The sequence below is a fragment of the Onychomys torridus genome, unplaced genomic scaffold (genome assembly GCF_903995425.1).
Source record: "Onychomys torridus unplaced genomic scaffold, mOncTor1.1, whole genome shotgun sequence".
NCBI classification, from domain to species: Eukaryota; Metazoa; Chordata; class Mammalia; order Rodentia; family Cricetidae; genus Onychomys; species Onychomys torridus.
In genome coordinates, this window is record NW_023411531.1 from 1 (window position 1) to 21037 (window position 21037).

Below are 21037 nucleotides of genomic sequence, written 5' to 3' on the forward strand. Positions count from 1 at the left end.
AAATGCACATACACTGGGCTTCACACTGGGCTTCCTTCTCATAGACCTTGGTAAATTATCAGTTTCATGATGGCATTGTTTTATTTCACCTAGATAATATATTTGTCATTTAGTCATGTTATCTGGCATGGAATGAGTGATCATTGAGGGACAGTGATACCTTTTGCTACAATTTAGTATGCTCAATTTTGATGTGCACCCTATATATACATTATATATTATAATGAATACAATATATACAATATTATATATATCCATATTTATGGCATATATAATGTGTGGAAAATCAAAGATGGGTGAACATATACTGTATTGTATATGAGCTCACCCAAGGGATATGGAGCTGACGTGGAACAGTTGAAGTAAATTGGTTCTCTGCACATTACTTCTACACAAATAACACACAGAACAGAACTATGTAGAAACATCAGTGAAACATGGGCCATTGTCTATAGGATTATTGTCATGAAAATTCACATAATTCACTGAGTCATTTTTAGAAAAAGCTGGAGAGGTAGAAAGAAAATTATCTTACTAAGGGGCATGACCTTGTTATGTGTTAATTTTATCTATATACAAATATAGAAATCCAAACTAAATTTGATAGGCCAAATTACCTAATATATTAAAATTGTAAATTAACAGAAATTCCCAATATGTGTAAACCTTTGTAGTCAATCCCCAAAAAGCACTATTTATGTCAAAATGTACGCTGATGTTATGTCCTGTTGAATGTGTCCTTTGCCTTACATAGTCTTTCCAGTTTCCTAAGGTCCCATTTCTATCAGTGCTCTGTTTAGAATGTCTCCTGTGCAAATGTGTTCAAAGCTATGATCCATTTTCTCTTCTATTAAGTTCATTGTATCTGGTTTTGTGTTGAAGACTTTGATCTACTTAGACTTGGGTTTTGTACAGGGTGGTAAATATGGATTTTTTTTTGTATTCTTCTCCATGCAGACATTCAATTTAACCAACACCACTTGTTTAAGATGCTTTCTTTTTTCCATTGCGTGTTTATATCTTCTTTATTAAAAAAAATCAGGAATATGTTGGTGTATGGTTTTATGCCTGAGTCTTTGATTTGCTTCCATTGGTCAACCTGTCTGTTTTTATGCCAAAACCATGCAGTTTTTATTACTATAGCTCTGTAGTACATCTTGAAATAAGGGATGATGATACCTCCTGGAGTTCTATTATTGTTAAGGATTATTTTAGCTATCTTGGGTTTTTGTTTTTCCATATGAAGTTAAGTCTTGTCCTTTCCAAGTCTGTAATGAATTGTGTTGGAATTTTGATGGAGATTGTGTTGAATCTATAGATTACTTTTGATAGGATGTGACTGCTGGTGCCCATGGGGGTCAGAGGGCATCTTATTCCATGGGAACTGTAGTTATAGGCTACTTGAGCTCATGATGTGGGTGCTGGGAATTCATCCTGGGTTCTCTGCAAGGGCATCAAATGCTCTGAACCACTGAGCCATCTTTCTAATCCTAGAAGAACTATTTTAATAAAGCCTGAGGGGGGGGAATTTAAATCATTTTATATCTCACATGGCACCAGCGAGGCACAAGGAATATAAACTCATGCAGGTACACAACATATTCATAAAATATTAAATAAATATTGCTTAAAAGTTCTTTCATAGGACTTTACTTAGTCCTAAAGGGCCCACTTTCAGTAGTCCCTACTCCAACCTACTTCTATGTCCTAGCAATCTGCTTCTTTACGTGCATGGAAGATCCACATAGCTCCTTTCTAGTGACCCTATGAGACTTTCCTTTAGCTTATTACCCATTCCTTTGAATGAGCTACCACTTATCTACACTTTTGACAAGAGACCCCCCACTCCCCAGTGGCCACACTGGGCTGAGTTGCAGATAGGCAATTTTCACTGTCCTTCCTGTTCTCCATGTCAGTGTCTCCCCAGTGGTTCTTAACTAATGCTGTGACTCTTTAATACAGTTCCTCAAATTGTGGTGACCCCCCACCATACAATTATTTTTGTTGTGACTTTGTAGCTGTAATTTTGCTGCTGTAATTATATTATAAATATCTGTGTTTTCCAGTATTCTTTGATGACCCCTGCAACAGGTTGATTGGATTCCTAAAGGGGTGGGCAACCCATATGTTGAGAACCACTGCTCCAGAATCACTAATAATCTTGTAGTAGCCTGGCTGCAGGATCTCCTCCTACTAGCCTACCTCCACTCTGTGAAGATTCCAGCCTCATGGTGCAAGACATCAGTGCCATAGCTCTTTCCCTTCATCCCCAGTAACCTTTGCTCCTAGGATAGAACCAAGCACAACTGGCTGAAAAAAAGTGGTCAATGTAATTATACCTTAATGATATTCTGCTAATACTCATAGATTTGTGCCTAGCCTAGGATTTATCAGAGAGACTTCATCCAACAACTGATAGAAAACAGATGCAGACCCTCAGCTAAACTGAGGCGGACCTCCAGGAGTCCTACAGAAGAGGGAGTAAAAAGGATGTAGGAACCAGAGGGGTAAATGAACACCACGCAGAAAACCCATAGACTCAATTAACCTGGGATCATACAAGCTCTCAGAGACTGAGTTGACAAAACCAGGGCACCTGCATGAGATTGATCTAGGGTAGTTTGCATATATATGCTACAGTTGTGTAGCTTCTGTCCTCTGTGGATCTCCTAACTGTGGGAGCAGGGGCTGTCTCTGACTCTTCTTACTTGCTTTTGGGATCCTACTCCTCATAACTTGGTTGACTTGTCCAGCCCTCGTATATGAGGAGGTGCTTAGTCTTACTTCTAATTGATATGCCATGCTTTGTTGATGTCCATGGGATGCCTGCCCTTTCCTGAACAGAACAGAGGAGCTAATTGATTGGGTCAGGAACAGAGGGAAGAGATGGCCAGAGAGACTCAGAGGAATGGAGGGAGGGGAACTGGAGCCAGGATGTAAAAATAAATAAATAGATTTGTAAAAAGAAGTTAAAAAATAAATAATAGTTTATTTAATATTCACAAAAAGTGACAATGTAATGGCTCACAATGGCAAAGATGTGGTGTAAGAGAAATAATCAAATATTGCTGGTGGAAGTGTAAACTCTTAAAGCTGCTAGAGAAATCTAACATGGTGCTTCCTCAGGAAATTAAGAATTGATATACTTGAAAGATCAAGCTGTAGCATATTGGACATATGCCCAATGGATGCTGTATCCTTCTATACAGACAATTGTACTTTCTTTGCTGCTCTATCCATAATGTCCATAAGTTGGAAATAACCTAGATGTGCCTCAACAGATGAATTGATAAATAAATATGTGGTAAATTAACACAGCCACTGAAAACATGAGATTTTGCAATTGCAGACAATGGATTAGAACAAGAAAAAAATCATTCTGAGTGAGGTATCCAAGAACTGGAAAGACAATCATGGGTATGCATTTCCTTATATGTACATATTAGATGTTAAGTCAATTGCAACCAAGCTACAATCCATAGAAGCACAAAGAGTAGGTATAGAGTAAGAGACTAGAGGGAACAGATAAATCTCATTAAAAAGACAACTAGAACAGATATGGAAAGAACATATGGAACATATGGAAAGAACATAAAGAACATATGGAAAGAGTGCTGGAACGGCACGATCATGAAGGTAAGGGGAGGAGATTGTGGGATAGAATTTTGGAAAGAGAAATATAAATTAAGGGACATTTGAGGGGTAGTATGGAAACCTTATACAGTAGAAATTACCAAAATACATATATACATGTATGAAGTCAAACTAAATGAAATCGCCAAAAATAATAGGGGAGAAAGAGGCCCCAATGGCCCACCTCTTGTCAACAAATGAAGCTTCTAGTATTGGGCTACATCTAATTGAGTTGCTGGCCAAAGGAATGCCTAAACAACTCAGGCTGTTACCAAGTCTATAAGTCGCTCTCCACAAACTGACAGTCAAGTCTCATCGCTGAAGACAACACCTATAAAACTCATGAACAGTGATCTCAGTCTGGTGCCTACATAGAACCTTCACCTCTACATTCCAGAGTCCTTTTGGTAAATGACGTTATTCAGCATGGTATCAAAGTAGAAACCTAAACACCAAGCCAGCCACATACCCTTTATCTACAATGGGGTACTACCTGCAAATATCCTAGGGTAATAATGACACAAAGCCTGTGGAAGTAACCAGCCAATAGCTAATTTGACTTAAGACCCAGTCCACGAAAATGGAACCTATACTTAACATTGCTCAGGTGACCAAAAACCTTAGACTAGATGTCCCAGGAACCTAAGGTAAAACCAAATATGATTGTCTAAAAAAGATTGAAAAATGGCTCTTAATGATATTCAGCAATACTCATAAATCAGTACCTAGTGCAGAGAAGCTTACTCCTACAGCAGGTGCAAACAAATCCAGAGATGGACAGCCAGACATTGAAAAAGAGAATGGGAGACCTTGGAACATTCAGCCATAAATGAGATGCTTCCATCAAATCTTTCCCTCAGAACTCAGGGAAACCCATAGAAGAGAAAGTTGAAGGAGTGTAAGAACAAGAGGGGATTAGAGCCCATCAAGAAAACAAGCTCTCTAAATCAACATGAACAAAGCTCATATGAACTCATAAACACTGAAGATTGATGTACAGGACCTCATGGGTCTGCATCAGGTCCTCTGTGTATATATTATGTGTGTTAGTTAGTATATCTTGTCTAACCTTGATGTTATAGTTTTTGTTTTTTCTTACTATGTGTTATTTTATTATATTATTAAAATGAATGAATTAATGAATGGAAACCTAGCCACTAGGGTAAATGTTAACATATGAGCTGTCATTTATACCCACTGGGAGAGGGAAAATCAATTTTTTACAATGGAGTGACTTTGGATATATCAAACACTCCAGAGCCAACTTCATATTGAGAATTGACCAACATGTCACAAGACTTCATAGTTTTATTGTTGTTGTTTGTTTGTCTTATTTACTTTTATTTAATTACAATTTGAAGACTTTTTGTTTTTGTTTTTGTTTTTCTTTTTGGGAGTGGTTTAGTTTGTTTACTTGTTTTGGGGGCATTTGTTGTTGTATTGGGTTTTTGTTTGTTTGTTTTTTGTTTTGAGAAGAACTTAAAACTGGGTGAGTGACAGGGAGAAGATCTGGAAGTACTTGGGAGCAGGAGATCCCAGCTGGATGAGGAACAGAAAGGGAGACAAGGAATAACTGACCATGATAAATGAACACCACATGAGAACAGGAACAGGCAGAGTGCTAGAGAGGTCTCCAGAAATCCACAATGATACATTCTCTGTAGACTGCTGGCAATGGTCGAGAGAAAGCCTGATCTGACCTAGTCTGGTGATCAGATAGCCAAACACCCTAACAGTCGTGCTGGACTCTCATCCAATAACTGATGGAAGTGGATGCAGAGATCCTCAGCCAGGCCCCAGGTGGAGCTCCAGGTATCCAACTGTCCAGAAAGAGGAGGGACTGTAAGAGCGTGAATTGTTGAGACCAAGATTGCAAACAGCACAGGGACAAATAGCCAAAACGAATGGAAGCACATGAATTATGAACCAAAGGCTGTGGAGGCCCCAGCTGGAGCAGGCCCTCTGGATAAGTGAGACAATTGAATAGCTTAAACTGCTTGGGAGGCATCCAGGCTGTGGGACCGGGACCTGTCCTTAGTGCATGAGCTGGCTGTTTGGAACCTTGGGCTTGCACAGGGACACTTTGCTCAGCCTGGAAAGAGGGGACTGGACCTGCCTGTACTGAATCCACCAGGTTTAAATGAATCCCCAGGGGAGTCTTGGCCCTGGAGGAGATGGGAAAGGAGGGGAGGGGATGGGGGAAGGTGGGGGTGGGGGCTGGAGAGGGAGGACAGGGGAACCCATGGCTGATGTGTAAAATTAAAACACAAATATAATAATAAAAAAATTGTTCATGAAAAAAAATTATAACTCCATTAAAAAATGAAACCATGATTTCATAGATAAGTAAATGGAACTAGAGGAAAAGTCTGAATTAAGTTACCCAGAGCCAGAAAGGCAACTATTGTATTTTTTCTTTTATATGTTGCTGTTAGCTTTTAAGTTTTCAATAGTTGTTCTAAACAAATCTAAAAAACCGCAGGAGCTAGGTACCTAGTAAGGAACTGGGGTGTGGATGAGAAGGACCCCATAAGGGAGAGAAAATAGAATACAGTATTATGGAGAGAAAAGTGGGATACTGGATTAGGAGATTAAATGTGGGGGTTTGGAGCAGAAGGGAAAAGTAGGGAATATAAGATGAGATGACTCATTCTGAAAACTCTTTGAAAAGTCATATTGAAATCCACTTCTGTAAAAGCTTTCTAAATTAGACAAATATTTAAAAATAATCTAAGTGAAATCACTGTGTAATTGAGACAACTAAGCATCTTATACTATCAAGTAAAACCTCCAGTGCCAGTAGTGGATTTCATCTTAATGAATCATTGGCCAAAGGGGTCCCATGTGATCCTTCAAACATCACAGGTTGTTAGCAAGGCTCTTGGTTACTCTCCATATTCTGATGGTAAGGCCCTATTTGTGAAGGCATTTACTGATGTCATCAAACACAGAGAAGTCCAGTGGGTGACAACTAAAAGCTTCACCCCTACTGACAGGTGTTCATAGTATAGAAGATGCTATTGAAGGAGAAAAGAAATCATCAATGCCACCTGTGTGTATTTCTTCTGCTTTGTGGGGGAGGGGCTCTTTTTCTGCTTGTTTTGTCCCATACTGCTTTGTTTATTTGTATTTGTCTTATTTATTGTTATTTTTTTTTAAGTTTAGATGCCTCTGTTTTCTAATGATACAAAGAAAAGGTGAATAGGGAGGTGGGGAGGATCATAGAGGAGATGGGAGAATGGAAACCATAATAAGAATACATTTCATGAAAAAAATCAGTTAGAAAAATCACGCGCAGATCCAAATGTCATAAGAAGGTAGCCAAGAACATGACCCTGGGTAGATCATGGCCCGATGGGAAAATCAACTACTATTATTCTACTAAAGGAGCATAACAGTAAAATGACCCCTAAAGACACACTGTAACTCCCGTAGATCAGAGGATTGTTTGACTCCCATCAAAGAAGCTTCTTTTCTTCTTCTTTTTGTTTGTTTTTTTTCCTTTTTAATTAATAAATTTTTTAAATTTTATAATTAATTTAATTTTACATGTCAGCCACAGATTCCCCTGTCCTCCTTCCTCCTATCCTCTCCCCCCAGCACTCCACCCAATTCACCCCCCCCATTCCCACATCCTCCAAGGCAAGCACTCCCCTGGGGATTCAGCTCAACCTGGTAGATTCAGTTGAGGCAGGTCTAGTCCACTCCTCCTTTCACCTAGGCTGAGCAAAATGTCCCAGCACAGGCCTTAGGTTCCAAAAACCCAGCTCATGAACTAAGGACAGGTCTGGTCCTACTGCCTGGGGCCCTCCTCAATAGTTCAAGCTAATGGACTGTCTCACTTATTCAGAGGGCCTGATCCAGTTCCATGGGGGCTCCTCAGCTAATTCATAGTTCATAGTTCATGGGTTTCCACTAATTTGGCTATTTGTCCCTGTGCTTTTTTCCAATCATGGTCTCAATATCTCTTGCTCATATAATCCCTCCTCTCTCTGTCGCTGAAGCTTCTTCTTGATGGAGATGGGAATTAATCCAGAGATCCACAACTGGGATGTGTGGAGAGTGTGTGAGACTTTGGAACTCTTCCCCTGAGGTTTCAAGGAGCTATGACGAGGAGGTATAACGGTTCTCAGAGCCAGAGATGGTGACACCAAGGAAACTGTGTCCTTCATACACAATAGGACCAAGGAACATGTGAACTCAAAGAGACTGTGGCAGCCTCCACAGAGCCTATATAGATTCAAGGCAGATGGGTGTCCAGGAACTGAGAAGGGGAAGTGGACACAGAGTGCCATCCCTAACCAAGAAGCTATTTATAACTGATACCCATTGGCAAAGAAAAAAATTAGTTTTCTCCAATGATGTCTCCTTGTCTGTCTCAATCACACTCCAATGCAAGCCGCAATCTCAGAAGTAGTTGCCCAACACATAAGAAATTCAATGGTGTTATGAACATTTTTCATTTTGGCAGGCTTTTTGTTGTTTTGTTGAAGTTGTTAGTTGTTTTGTTTTATTGATCTTTCACTTGTTTGCTTTGATTTTATTTTTGTGGTATTTTGGGTTTTGTTGATGTATACACACACACACACACACAACACACACACACACACAATGGAGGGAGGGGGAAGAATGTAAAGTTGGGTGGGAAGAATTGGGGAAGAGGAAAATATGTTCAAAATATATTGCATGAAAATTTTTTCAATAAGTAAAAGAAATAAAGGAAGCAAAAAATACACAGGCACAAATAAGACAAAAGAAAAACTGAGAAAAATTCCTCTAATCTTAATAATATTTTATATAGTGAGGTGTTTCATGAAAACCAAGGCCTGACAGTCTCTCAGTACTAGTGAATCTCAAACTCTGTGCTCTCTATTAACACAAATTCTAAAGAGACACTGCTTTGTGCCAAATAAAGATGCATCTAAGAAGCACAAAAATGAGAATAAATATCGTGGACCATGAGAGACCAGCTGCCACTATCAGCTCAGGGTAATAAAAGGAATGCCTCAGAGTAGTGAGGGATAGGAAACTTTTTTATTTGCGGGTAATTAGGAACAAGTTTTTAATCTATCACTGATGAGATAAGGAAACACACACGCTTTCTAATGATAACTTTCTCTTTTACTTCATCTTGAAAATGGTCTCTGACTTTTTCTGTCTCTGCATTGCTACATATCTCCACACTGCTACATTCTATACATACTGCTACATATCTATCTGAACACACATATGGACATACCTCTCTATATGCAGTTACATATTTTCACATGTTTACACATATTTCTTTTACATACATTTCTCTTCTATATCTCCTTCCTATACAGATTCATCTTCCTTGTCTCCATGCGGTTACAAATCTCTTTGGCACAGTTACATCTACACATGTTTTCTCTCTATTCTGTTACATCTCTTCGCGTATCATTACATCATTTATTCACTCTTTACTCACTCATTCTCTCATTCATTCATTCTCTCATCTTACTCTCACAATTCTTTGCACGACTTTGAACAATTATATGTTACATTATCTCTCTGCCCACTCAGCTACATTGCTCACTTAGCATGCACACCTACACACACTCATACACTCACTCTTACCCTCTGCCTAGCTCTTATACAAGTCCTTCATATCATTTGCCTCATTCATTCTCGCACCTTACCCATGCTTCTTCTTCATCTCTCACTCAGCACACACACACACACACACACACACACACACACACACTTTACTCACATTCTGCAGCACCTCTCAAATAGCTCTACACAGCTGTCTCTCTCCACCACTGCTGCTTCCACACAGTCAAACTCTGGAAAATTATAAGTTACATTTCCAGGGCCCTCCCTATTCTCAAAACACAAGCTAAGTCACCTAGTTTCTCTTAGGCTAATAATGTCATATTGACCCATCATGTAGCCTAGGTTGGTGAGGAGTCCCAGACATTAAACAATTGGAAAATTGGCTGAACCTTGAGTGGTCAAGATGTGTGCAGAAAGGGAAATACTGCAAGGACTATGTCTTGATATAAACAGCCTGGCCTTGATTTAGCAATACACACCTGGAAATTAGTCTCTGTGTCTTTTCTATAGGGGAAGCTTAGTCTGTTTTGTACTTGTTCTAAGGTCTTTGCTGCCTTTGAGACTGAGAATACTACTACTTTTCTGTGTCATTAAAGAAGAATATTCTGGTAATATTTCTGTTCTTCAGAATTATACAGCTTAAACAGAAATCATAATCTGACAACCCACAATTATAAGTATGCCCAAAGTTGTAAAACACACTACCAAAGGGCTGTGGAAAGCACCACACAGCTGTTCTTATTAGGGAGGCATAATATTGGAACACCAGAGAAAGTTACAGACAGAGAACAACCAGCTTTGGCAGCCAGTGACCTCATGGCTTTTGCAGATGGGGCTCCCCAACAGTGAGTTATCCATCCGGTAATTCAACTTGTCAAATATTAGTTGTCACCTGGTGTATACTGCCACTACCCTCAGCAAAGAAAGTTGGTTTGCCACTAGGAAGGGTACTTGAATAGTAGATTAACTCTTTTTTAATATAATTTTATTTTTTGAGATTATAATATAGTTACATCATTTCTCCCTTTTTTTCCTTCTTCCAAACCTTCTCATATACTCCTTCTTGATTGCTTTTAAATTCTAAGTTCCTTTATCTTTCATTAATTGAGGTTATATACATACATGTACATTTACATATATATGTATTCCTAATTCATAAACAATGTGCAACTTCAAAGGGAAGTCGACCCCATATCTTGATATAAGCCTTTTAAGTAGCAATACATTACAATGGGTTTCAAGTACTGGCCTTGGTAACTCATTCCCAGAATGTGGTCATACTAGTGGGAGCAAATACAGATCTCATGTCTGATGGGAACGGCCCCAAACTCCAGATCAGAAGGTACATGTGATGTAGGATGGGATGAAGGGAACAGGATTTTTTTGCATTTCCACACTCGGTTTTTGAAAGCACCCATGCAAATAAAGGCTTAAAGATGTGGGCCAGCTGAGTAGAATAAGTGGTCTAGAACCGTTGCTTTGGGAACCTGCCGCTATAGAGGACCATGACATGCAAGGCCAGTCTGGGAATTATAGACTTGGATTTCAGCTGAAACTAGGGTCTATGAGTCTGCCCTGGGACTGTGGCCAGCCTACAGTTCATTTCTATTTGGGTAAGGTTTAACTTGAGTGAACAGGACCTAAGATGGTATATGGCAGGCAATCAGTGGCTCATTCTAGAGACCTTAACCCGGAGTCTTGGGTCTTGGTACTTGCAAAATGATGGGTTTTATTTTTCCCTTCATGGAGCTGGGGGACCATAGAAGGTCAGGTCCACACTTCCTTGCCCTCCCACATGGAGAATCTCTCTGCTGCCTAGTTTGGAGTAAGTGCCTATGCTTATTTAGCAGGCCAAGGTCACCTGATATGGCTATGAGTAATGAAACCAAGTTTGGACTGGAAGGGCCACAGCAAGACTATGACAATTTTATTGAAAGCAATCTTTCAATACCTTTATCAGAAATAGAAAAAAATGAAATTATCAAGATCAATACAGTTGTAGTTGCCAGGATACAGTTAAATTTACAAGCTAGAGAGGGTACACAAGATTAATGTCTAAGTCCTATTGTCTCGTCAAACTTTCATTCTTCTTTGACTACTAACAGAGCATTCAGAGAAACACAAGGTGGCCTGAATGCTTCACTGCCTGAAGGAATGCACTGGTTTCTTAGGTAATGAAAGTTACATTTTGTCCCAGGAGCCATGGACTGTAATCTAAAAAACACATGACACATGACTCTCAAGGAAGCTAGGCCAAGCCAATTCCTTGCCGGGTCCCTTGCAGTTCGGGGAAAGGCTGAAGCAGGGATCTGAATTTGTCAAACCAACATCTAACCTCCTTCAGTGCATTGCTTCTTTCTGTGTATTCTGGAGTGCATGTACATGGTAGATATTCAATTCAATATCTTGGGGGTATAAGTAACAAAAAACCCTGATGTACTGTTGTTCTCATAATGTCTACCTCTCTTACATTTTACACACACACACACACACACACACACACACACACACACACACAAAGATATATATCTATATAACTATATATCTATGTCTATATATATATGAAGAGTCAGAAACTATGACACAGAAGTTAGGACTATGACATGTAGTGTTGAATCTGATGCTTTAAAATATAGTAATAATAGATTCACAGGAATGTATATTAATATTAAATTTGATAGTAATTTTTAATCATTATCTTGCAAGCGATGATATTTACAATTAGCTGATGAAAGTTACCATTTTTTTTATTATTATTGCTCAAACATGGAATCTCATACCTTCCAATGCTTCAAGATTTAGAAAGACAAACGTCATGTTTTAGCTTTCTCATGCTCTGATTTAGCAGTGAATGTCATGATTCTCTTTCCAATACAAAGTAGTTTCTGACACCAAACTTTCCTGAGGGCATTCTTCATCTCCATGTTTCTCAGGGTGTAGATCAGAGGGTTGAACATGGGAGCTATGACGGTGTAGAAAAGAGCAAACACTTTATCTTCTGGGTAAGAGACAGCTGGTCTAATGTATATGAAAAGCACAGGCACAAAGAACAAAACAACAACAGTGACATGGGAACTGCATGTAGAAAGAGCTTTGCTGCGTCTCTCTGCTGGGTAAGCTCTGAGGGTGTATAATATGAAAGAGTAAGACCATATCAAGACAACAAAGGTCACCAGTCCCATCATGCCTGAGTTGGCAACCACCACAAGTCCGACTCTGTACGTCCTGGTGCAGGCAAGTGACAGCAAAGGATAAATATCACAGAAATAGTGATCCATCTCATTGGGGCCACAGAAGGGAAGGCCGATAGCAAGGAGGCTCTGGAAGAAAGAATGTATAAAAGCACCAGCACAGCAAGCCGCAACCATGGCACAGCACCTCCCCCTGCTCATGATGACGGTGTAGTGCAGGGGCTTGCAGATGGCCACATAGCGATCATAGGCCATCACTGTGAGGATGAGGATCTCGATTCCTCCGAAGAAGTGCATGGTAAAAAGCTGAGCCATACAGCTGGCATAAGAAATTGTGTTCCTTTCTATGAGAAGACCAGTGAGAAGCTTGGGAGTCACTGTGGAGGTATAGCACAGGTCTGACAAAGCAAGGTCATTAAGGAAGAAATACATTGGTTGTTCATTTAGCCGGCTGAGTGTGATAGAAATTATTATGAATATGTTCCCCCACAAAATAGCTATGTAGCAAAACAAGAACAGCAGAAAACAAAGAATTTTAATTTTCTTGTTCTGGGAAAGTCCTAACAGTATAAATTCAGTGATGTTATTGGTATTTTCCATATTCCAAAGAAATTCAGTTTCCATGGAGTGATCTGAAAGCGAAGGGCAGAGGATTAAAATGTTTATTAACTGTGGTATGAATCATAGCAAATAATATAAAAGTTATATTCATTTATGAAAACATCTACCTTGTTTCCTCCTGCCTATGTGTGTATTTCTAATTCTCATATTCTATACAATTTTTTTCATTTGAAAACCATCCTCATTTCAAACATATTGATTATTTTAGTAAAAGTGTATAAAACTAAAAGTCACTCCAATGGAAAGTATAAACAAAGGTGTGCTGTTACACTATAGAAGATATACAAAAATGAGTTTATGGGTGTGAGATTCTTATCACAGTGTAATTTGCCTATTTGATAGCCTAGAATTGCGAGAAAAAAGCAAAGGAAGCAATTAAAATAAGCATAGACTGTTGTTTTAGAATTAATATTTTGTTGTGATATTTTTACTCATGATACTAAAACATTTATTTTGTTCATTAAATTCTTTTCATGAACAGTATTATAGATGCAAAATCCAACCCCTGACCATGGACTCAAAAGTATCATGTACTTGTGAGTACTATAGGAAGCAAGACAGAGACTATCATCTGATGGGAAGTTTAAGCAGTTCTACTATTTTTAATTTAATAACTCAAAAATATTAATCATTTAACTGTTTATGTAGTAAATGAATGTTGTCACAACGTACAATGGCATAACTAAAGCAAACAAGAACCAAAAGTTTAATAATGTTTACATAAATGAATGTTTAGAATTTAGAAAGTTCTGAATTTATACAAATGATTTCATAAAAATAAATATCACCCGGGATTTTGTTATGCTAGACATCACATAGGAGGGCTCCAGCCTCTGTGTCCATTTTGTTTAAACTCTAATACCCTAGTTCTTTGCGTTGTACCCACCGTCAAAAGCCATTTGCTCTTCCACCCTCAGGAAGCTCCCTCTCCTCTGTCATACTGCCAGTCTATACATTCTCTAATCTCCCATAATTCCACCAATACTGTCATTAACATGTACTGTTAGAGTTCACTTGTCTGTGATTCTGCAAGGCAGTTTTTTAGAGAAGCAACTACGGTTTTTTACATTCTTTCTGCCTTTCATAGTTTGCTACTGTGGTCACTGTATCTCAGTGCACATTTGATATTCAGATGCAAGGTCTGGCTGTATGTTCACTGCGACAAGATGATCATTAATCTCCTTCATGCTCATCCACTCTTCCATAGTATGAGCATTTCCATTATCCATGACCACCGAGTTTAAATTAACTAGTATTCAGTTGGTAACAACCACTAGCAGTTATTTTTTTTTCTATTCAGATACAAATATATACTGGTTTCACACAAATATTAAAAAAAAAACCCTAACCAATAGTACATTGAAAAGTTCTTAAGAAAATGAATGATATCATTATTTGGATAAAACAGAATATTGCTGATGTTCAAATATGCCAACAAGAGAAATGATAATTACTAATATGTGGTTACTTTTCACCTTTTCATCAGAATACAATCTCAAGTATTTTACACACAATATATCATTCATATTACAAGAGCCTGAGACTTCTTTCTACTTTTCAAGAACAAAAACAATTATTATCGACATGTAGACATACACATAATGAAGATTATATATAGAATATTCTTTAACATTTTTCTTGCTTTCTGATACCCAAAAACTTTACATTTTTAAACTCATAATGTTAATATTGTTTATTTTGTTTATTATATTTAATTGTTTATCACAATTCATAAACTCAAAATCATTTATCTTGGGTTTATATCACAGCATCTCAAAACCCTCATGAGAGAAGCTTTTCCTTACAGTAAATGGGATTTAATACAGAAACCTACAACTGGTAATTGTTGCAATAACAAAAGACTGCAGAGGAGTGAGCCTTAAAGGAGATATTCATACTTCACCATAATGCTCGGGGATCTCGGCCAATGCAGAACAGAAAAATTGCAAGAGCTAGAGATGACAGGTAATGTAAAAAAAAAAAAAATGTTTTCCAGATATAACATGACAGAGGTACATATGAACTCCCAGTGACTGTTACAGCATGCACAAGACTTGCACAAGTTCCAAACAGACACAATCCCAGCATGGAGAGTGGAAAGTGGGTATAAAATCCAACCACTAGCTGAGGAGCTATTAGCAATCAAAGGCTTCTAGGAGACGGAGAGTGAGATGTTTTAATGACGTTACCCCTTGTAGTCTGGCCATACTCTAGAGCAGGCTTCAATCTCAAGACTAGTTGAGCAACACAGATTGAACTTGACGGGGAAAGAAGAAAAAAAAATTTAAAAAAATTAAGTAGTCATCTCAAAGTTGGGAGGAACAAGATGAGAGGATTGAGAAGGTGGGAAGTGGAGGAGGTGAGGGACAAAATATATCCAAGAAACATAGCATGAAATTCTCAAATCATTAATAAAAATAATTTTGCATTCAAGGTAAACATTTACTTCAATGCTTTGGATCATTCTCCTATAGACAATTCTGAGTCTCTATTAATCTTATTATATATTAATTTTTACTCTCTTTTCACTCTGTTAGTATTTTGTTTCTTTGTTTTTTTTTTCAAAACAGGGTTTCTCTGTGTCATTCTGGCTACCTTGAACTCACTTTGTAGACCAAGCTGACCTTAAATTCAGAGATTTGCCTGGCCTGCCTCTGCCGCCCAAGTGCTGGGATTAAAGGCATGCAGCACCATCACCAGGCTTTACCATGCTATTCTATCGATCGGCTGTGTTCATCATTGATCTGCACAACCTACTGACTTTAAGAAATTCCAAATCATGATATTTTACAATTTACTTTCACCATGCTCTATGTATTTATAGCACAAGGAAGGCAGAAAAGGAAAAAAAAAAATGAATTCCTGTTCTGACAGATTTCATTACTTTTTATTCATTTTTTCTTATATCTCTTTTTTTCTTCTGTATAAATTAACAGTTCATTAATCTATCAGTACCTTTTATCAAAGCCTCTATTTGAAGATTATTAGATAAAATGTTTTAAAAAACGTGAAAGTAAGAGAAAGATGAATTTATAATGCACATGATTTATACTGTACATGTGTAGGTCATTCAGTTACTTATTTCTGCCTTAGCTATTACTTACATCTGCATGATTATAATGTTACTTACCAGGTAATCCATCAACCCATATGTGTTCTGGCTCTAGGACTTTCTCTTCTTCTTTAAAAGAAAATATTGTCTTCTTAAAAAACAAAACAAAAACTTTCGAATTTTGGGGAAGAATTTTCCTGTTTCTGTCCTCAAGATGTATGTTCTTTGTGATTTTAGAGGTGGTAAATATAGTTAAAATTCTCTGGTCAAATTCCAAGATTTTTGAAGTACATTACCTGGGAGACTATATCTCAAGGCATCCTTTTACTTTTTCTAAGGCATGAAGCATATCCCAAAAGAACATTAGGGTAACATGCTACTTTAAATAATTTAATTCCTCTCAGGTCTTCAAAAGTAGTTCTAGGTTAATAATGAATTACACTCTGAAGTACCTGCATGTAATTCTAGGGCTGATCTGTACTCAATCCTAGTAAGTGTCAAACTCTGTGCTCTATGTGGACATTAATTCTGAAGAGATACTAAAGCCTGCTGACTGCCAAATGATACGAACAAAAAAGTTCTGATACAGGGAAATAAAAACAATGTCTTTGACTTTGGTTTGCACAAAAAAACAAAACAAACAAACAAACAAACAAACAAACAAAAACCTGTTGTTCCAAGGGCAGGAGCGTTTTTCTATTGCGCTACTTCAAATCTTGATGAACACATGCCTCTATCAAAGTTGCCATGGCAACACATATTATCATGTTTAACAACTAGGGCCTTGGACCTTACTCTTAGAAGTGCATCAAGATCTAGATCTCAGTTTCTAGAGGTCCCATTGATTGATTGTTTCTCTCAGTGTCTGTGCTACTGGTGTTATATTTAGTAAGTGATCTCATATGCCAATGCATTCAAGACTACTTCCTACTTTCTCTTCTATCAGGTTCAGAGTAACTGGATTTATGTTGAGGTCTTTGATTCACTTGGATTTAAGTTTTGTACACAGTGACAGATATGGATCTATTTTCAGCCTTCTACATGTTGACATCCAGTTATGCTAGAACCATTTGTTGAAGATGCTTTTTTTTACATTGTACATTGAATTCTTTGTCAAAAATTATATGTTTATAGGTGGGCAGAAATGTCAGGGTCTTCAATCTGATTCCATTGGTCCACATGTCGGTTTTTATGCCAGTACCAAGCTGTTTTTATTAAGGTAGCTCTATAGTAGAGCTTGAGGTCGGGGATTGTGATGCCTCCAAAGGTCGTTTTATTGTACAGGAATCTTTTGGCTATCCTGAGTTTTTTGTTTTTCCATATGAAGTTCAGTAGTATTCTTTCCCAATCTGTGAATAATTGTATTAGTATTTGATAGGGATTGCATTGAATCTATAGATTGCTTTTGGTAAGATTGCCATTTTTACTATGGTAAAACTGCCTATCCATGAGCATGGGAGACCTTTCCATTTTCTGACATCTTCAATTTCTTTTTTCAGGGACTTGAAGTTCTTGTCATATAGGTCCTTCCCTTGCTTATTTAGAGTTCGCCAAGGTATTTTATATCATTTGTGGCTATTGTAAAGGGTGATGTATCTCTGATTTCCTTCTCAGCCTGTTTGTCTATTGAAACTGAGAAGCTTTTGTAGAGCAAAGGACATGGTCAACAAGACAAAGCGACAGCCTTAAGAATGAGAAAAGGTCTTCACCAATCTTACATCTGCCAGAGGGCTGATATCCAGAATATATAAAGAACTCAAGAAATTAGACATCAAAATGCCCAACAGTCCAATTAAGAAATGGGCTATAGAACTAAACAGAGAATTCTCAACAGAGGAAGCTCAAATGGCAAATCAAAACGACTCTGAGACATCATCTTACACAAGTCAGAATGGCTGAGATCAAAAACACAAAAGACAGCTTATGCTGGAGGGGATGTGGAGCAAGGGCAACTCTCCTCCACTGTGGGTGGGAATGCTAGCTTGTGCAGCCCCTTTGAAAATCAATATGGCACTTCCTTAGAAAATTGGGAATCCATCTCCCCCAAGACCCAGCTATAGCACTCTTGGGCATATACCCAAGGAATGATCAATCATACCACAAGGGCATTTGTTCAGCTATGTTCATATCAGCATTGTTTGTAATATCCAGAACCTGTAAATAACCTAGATGCCCTTCAACTGAAGAATGAATAAAGAAAATGTGGTACATATACACAATGGAGTACTACTCAGAAGAGAAAAACAATGACATCATGAGGTTTGCAGGCAAATGGATGGTTCTAGAAAAAAACATCCTGAGTGAGGTAACCCAGACTTAGAAAGACAAACATGGTATGTACTCACTCATAGGAGGATACTAGATGTAAAACAAAGGATGACTAGACAGCTACTCACAACTCCAGAGAGGCTACCTAGAAAAAAGGACCCTAAGAAAGACACAGGGATTACCCAATGACAGAGAAATGGATGAGATCTACATGAACAACCTGGACATGAGTGAAGGTAATAAAGGGCAAGGTTCAAGGGAAAGAGAGCTTAGGGGAACAGGAGATCCCTGCTGGATCAAGAACAGAGGGAGAACAAGGAATAAGAGACCATGATAAATGAAGACCACATGAGAATAGGAAGGAGCAAAGTGCTAGAGAGGTCCCCAGAAATCCACAACGATACATCCACTATAGACTACTGGCAATGCCTGAGAGAAAGCCTGAACTGACCTAGTCTGGTGATTAGATGGCCAAACACCCTAACTGTCGTGCTAGAACTCTTATCCAATAACTGATGGAAGTGGATGCAGAGATCCTAGGTCAGGCCCCAGGTGGAGCTCCAGGAGTCCAATTGTCGAGAAAGAGGAGGGACTGTTCAGAGTATGAGTTATTGAGACCAAGATTGGAAAAATCACAGGGACAAATAGCCAAACAAATGGAAACACATGAACTATTAACCAAAAGTTGTAGTTCCCAAATGGATCAGGCTCTCTGGATAAGTGAGACAATTGAATAGCTTGAACTGTTTGGAAGTCACCCAGGCAGTGGGACCAGGACCTGTCCTTAGTGAATGAGCTGCCTCTTTGGAACCTGGGGCTTATATGGGGATACTTTGCTCAGCCTGGAAGGAGGGGACTGGACCTGCCTGTACTAAATCTATCAGGTTGAGTTGAATCCCCAGGGGAGTCTTTGCCTTGGAGGAGATGGGAATGGGCTGGGGGGCCTACGGGGGAAGTCAGGAGTGGGGGCAGGAGGGGGGAGTACAGGGGAACCCATGGCTGATATGTAAAATTAAATTAAATTAAAAAAAATCTAGATCTTGTATGAGCAAGCCCAAAAATTAGGTTTCAAAGGGGATAATTTGAATCCTAATCTTCAGGACTCTGTGCTGTCACAAGGGCTAGGAAGGAACATGGAATAACAGGAGGATCTGCTCAATATTAATGATGGGTTTCTCACACAGGAGAGCTGTAGGTCTGAAGACTGAGGCCTTATGTTTAAGGCCTCTTATGTTAAATAGCCTCTGGAGCCTTGGCTTAAGGGGCTAGCACGTTCCTATGCAAAGCCTTAACAAAGTTTTGTAGAGGTTAGCCTGGGGTCTGGATATGTGTTTCAGCCTGAGTCTCTGGTGCTAGAATGACACTTTGTTGGTCCTGGAGTATACTTTCCTCACTTTCTATTTAATTTCTTCTCTACTTAGTTGCCATGTAGTGTGTGTGAGTGTATGTGTGTGTGTGTCTGTGTGTGTGTGTGTGTGTGTGTGTGTGTGTATGTATGTGTGTGTGTGTAGTAACTTGAAATTCCTTCCTTCTCCTTTGCTGAGATTAACCTTTTTTTCCCAGTTGCACTCAGAAACTGTAGTATCTCATCTGATTTTCTTTTGTTTTTTCAGTTTTTTTCATTAATTTTTTTTAATTCATTTTACAAACCAAACAAAGATCCCCCAAGTCCCTCTTCCCATCTCCCCAGCCTTCTCCCCAATTCACTCCTTCTCCCCCCACAAGAAGGCAAGGCCTTCCATGGGGAGGCACATCCAGTAGAGACAAGTCCAAGCCCTTACCCTGCCTCAAGGCTGTAAGAGGTGTCTCATGATAGGTAGTAGGGACCAAAATACCCTCTTATGCACCAATGAAGGATCTGATTCTACCACCAGGGGTCCTGTAGTGGATAGCCATCCCAGCATTGGCCTGGAAGTTCCAACCCCCACTGAGGCTTCGGTAATGGTCACGCCCACAAGGCAGGGCGGAGGAGGAAGCGGAAGACCAAGGATTGGGAAGAGGTCACTCTCTTCGTTCCCAGACTCTGGACACTGGAGGTAGACTGAGCAGAGTTCTCCAGAGAACACGGCCGAACTGCACTATACCCTTGCCAGACCCTGTAACCTACCCCCTCATTTGTAAGTACCCCACAAAATAACCCTCCCTTTTAACTACTTGGAGTGGCCTTAATAATTTCACCAATATCTGGCGCCCAACATGGGGCTCGAACCCACGACGCTGAGATTAAGAGTCTCATGCTCTACCGACTGAGCTAGCCGGGCTTTTTTTGTTGTTGTTGTTTTCTTTTGTTTTTTTTGTTTTGTTTTACAACAGACATTTATTTAAAGAGAGGCCTCTGCAGAGCAAATAATTCTTAAATTGTGATTCAAGTTGAAACTTCATCAAAACAGGCTAAGACCAGGCACATCCACAGATCTCTACTACAAGATCACTTCTGTTGACATGAGACATAATTGCTCCTGGCAGCACCAATTTGATCCCGAGAGAATGTTGGGCTTCTAAGACATTTCCATTTGGAAGTTTGTCTTCTTGGTACAAAATGGCCTACTGGGCAAAGAACTGCCCTTGTCTCAACTGCTGACAGTACAAATGCTGTCCTTTCTGGACAAGTGGGACACAAGGAAAGCGACCACTATACTTTGCCAAGACAGGGTAAGATGGTCTTTCAGAATTCCTGCTTCTGAAAATGGTCTGT

General features: G+C 39.0%; 1 protein-coding gene and 1 non-coding gene across 2 annotated transcripts; both read right to left on the reverse strand.

Annotated features, from left to right (window-relative positions):
• Window positions 1–12051: 12051 nt before the first annotated feature.
• LOC118575196 (olfactory receptor 4P4-like) lies at window positions 12052–13001 on the reverse strand. Its single transcript, XM_036175846.1, is given in 2 exon segments — window positions 12052–12089; window positions 12092–13001. Coding segments are annotated over 2 exon segments (948 nt in total).
• Window positions 13002–20530: 7529 nt separating this feature from the next.
• Window positions 20531–20603, reverse strand: Trnak-cuu. Its single transcript has one exon. It is a non-coding gene; the product is annotated as a tRNA-Lys (tRNA).
• Between the last annotated feature and the right edge of the window lie 434 nt (window positions 20604–21037).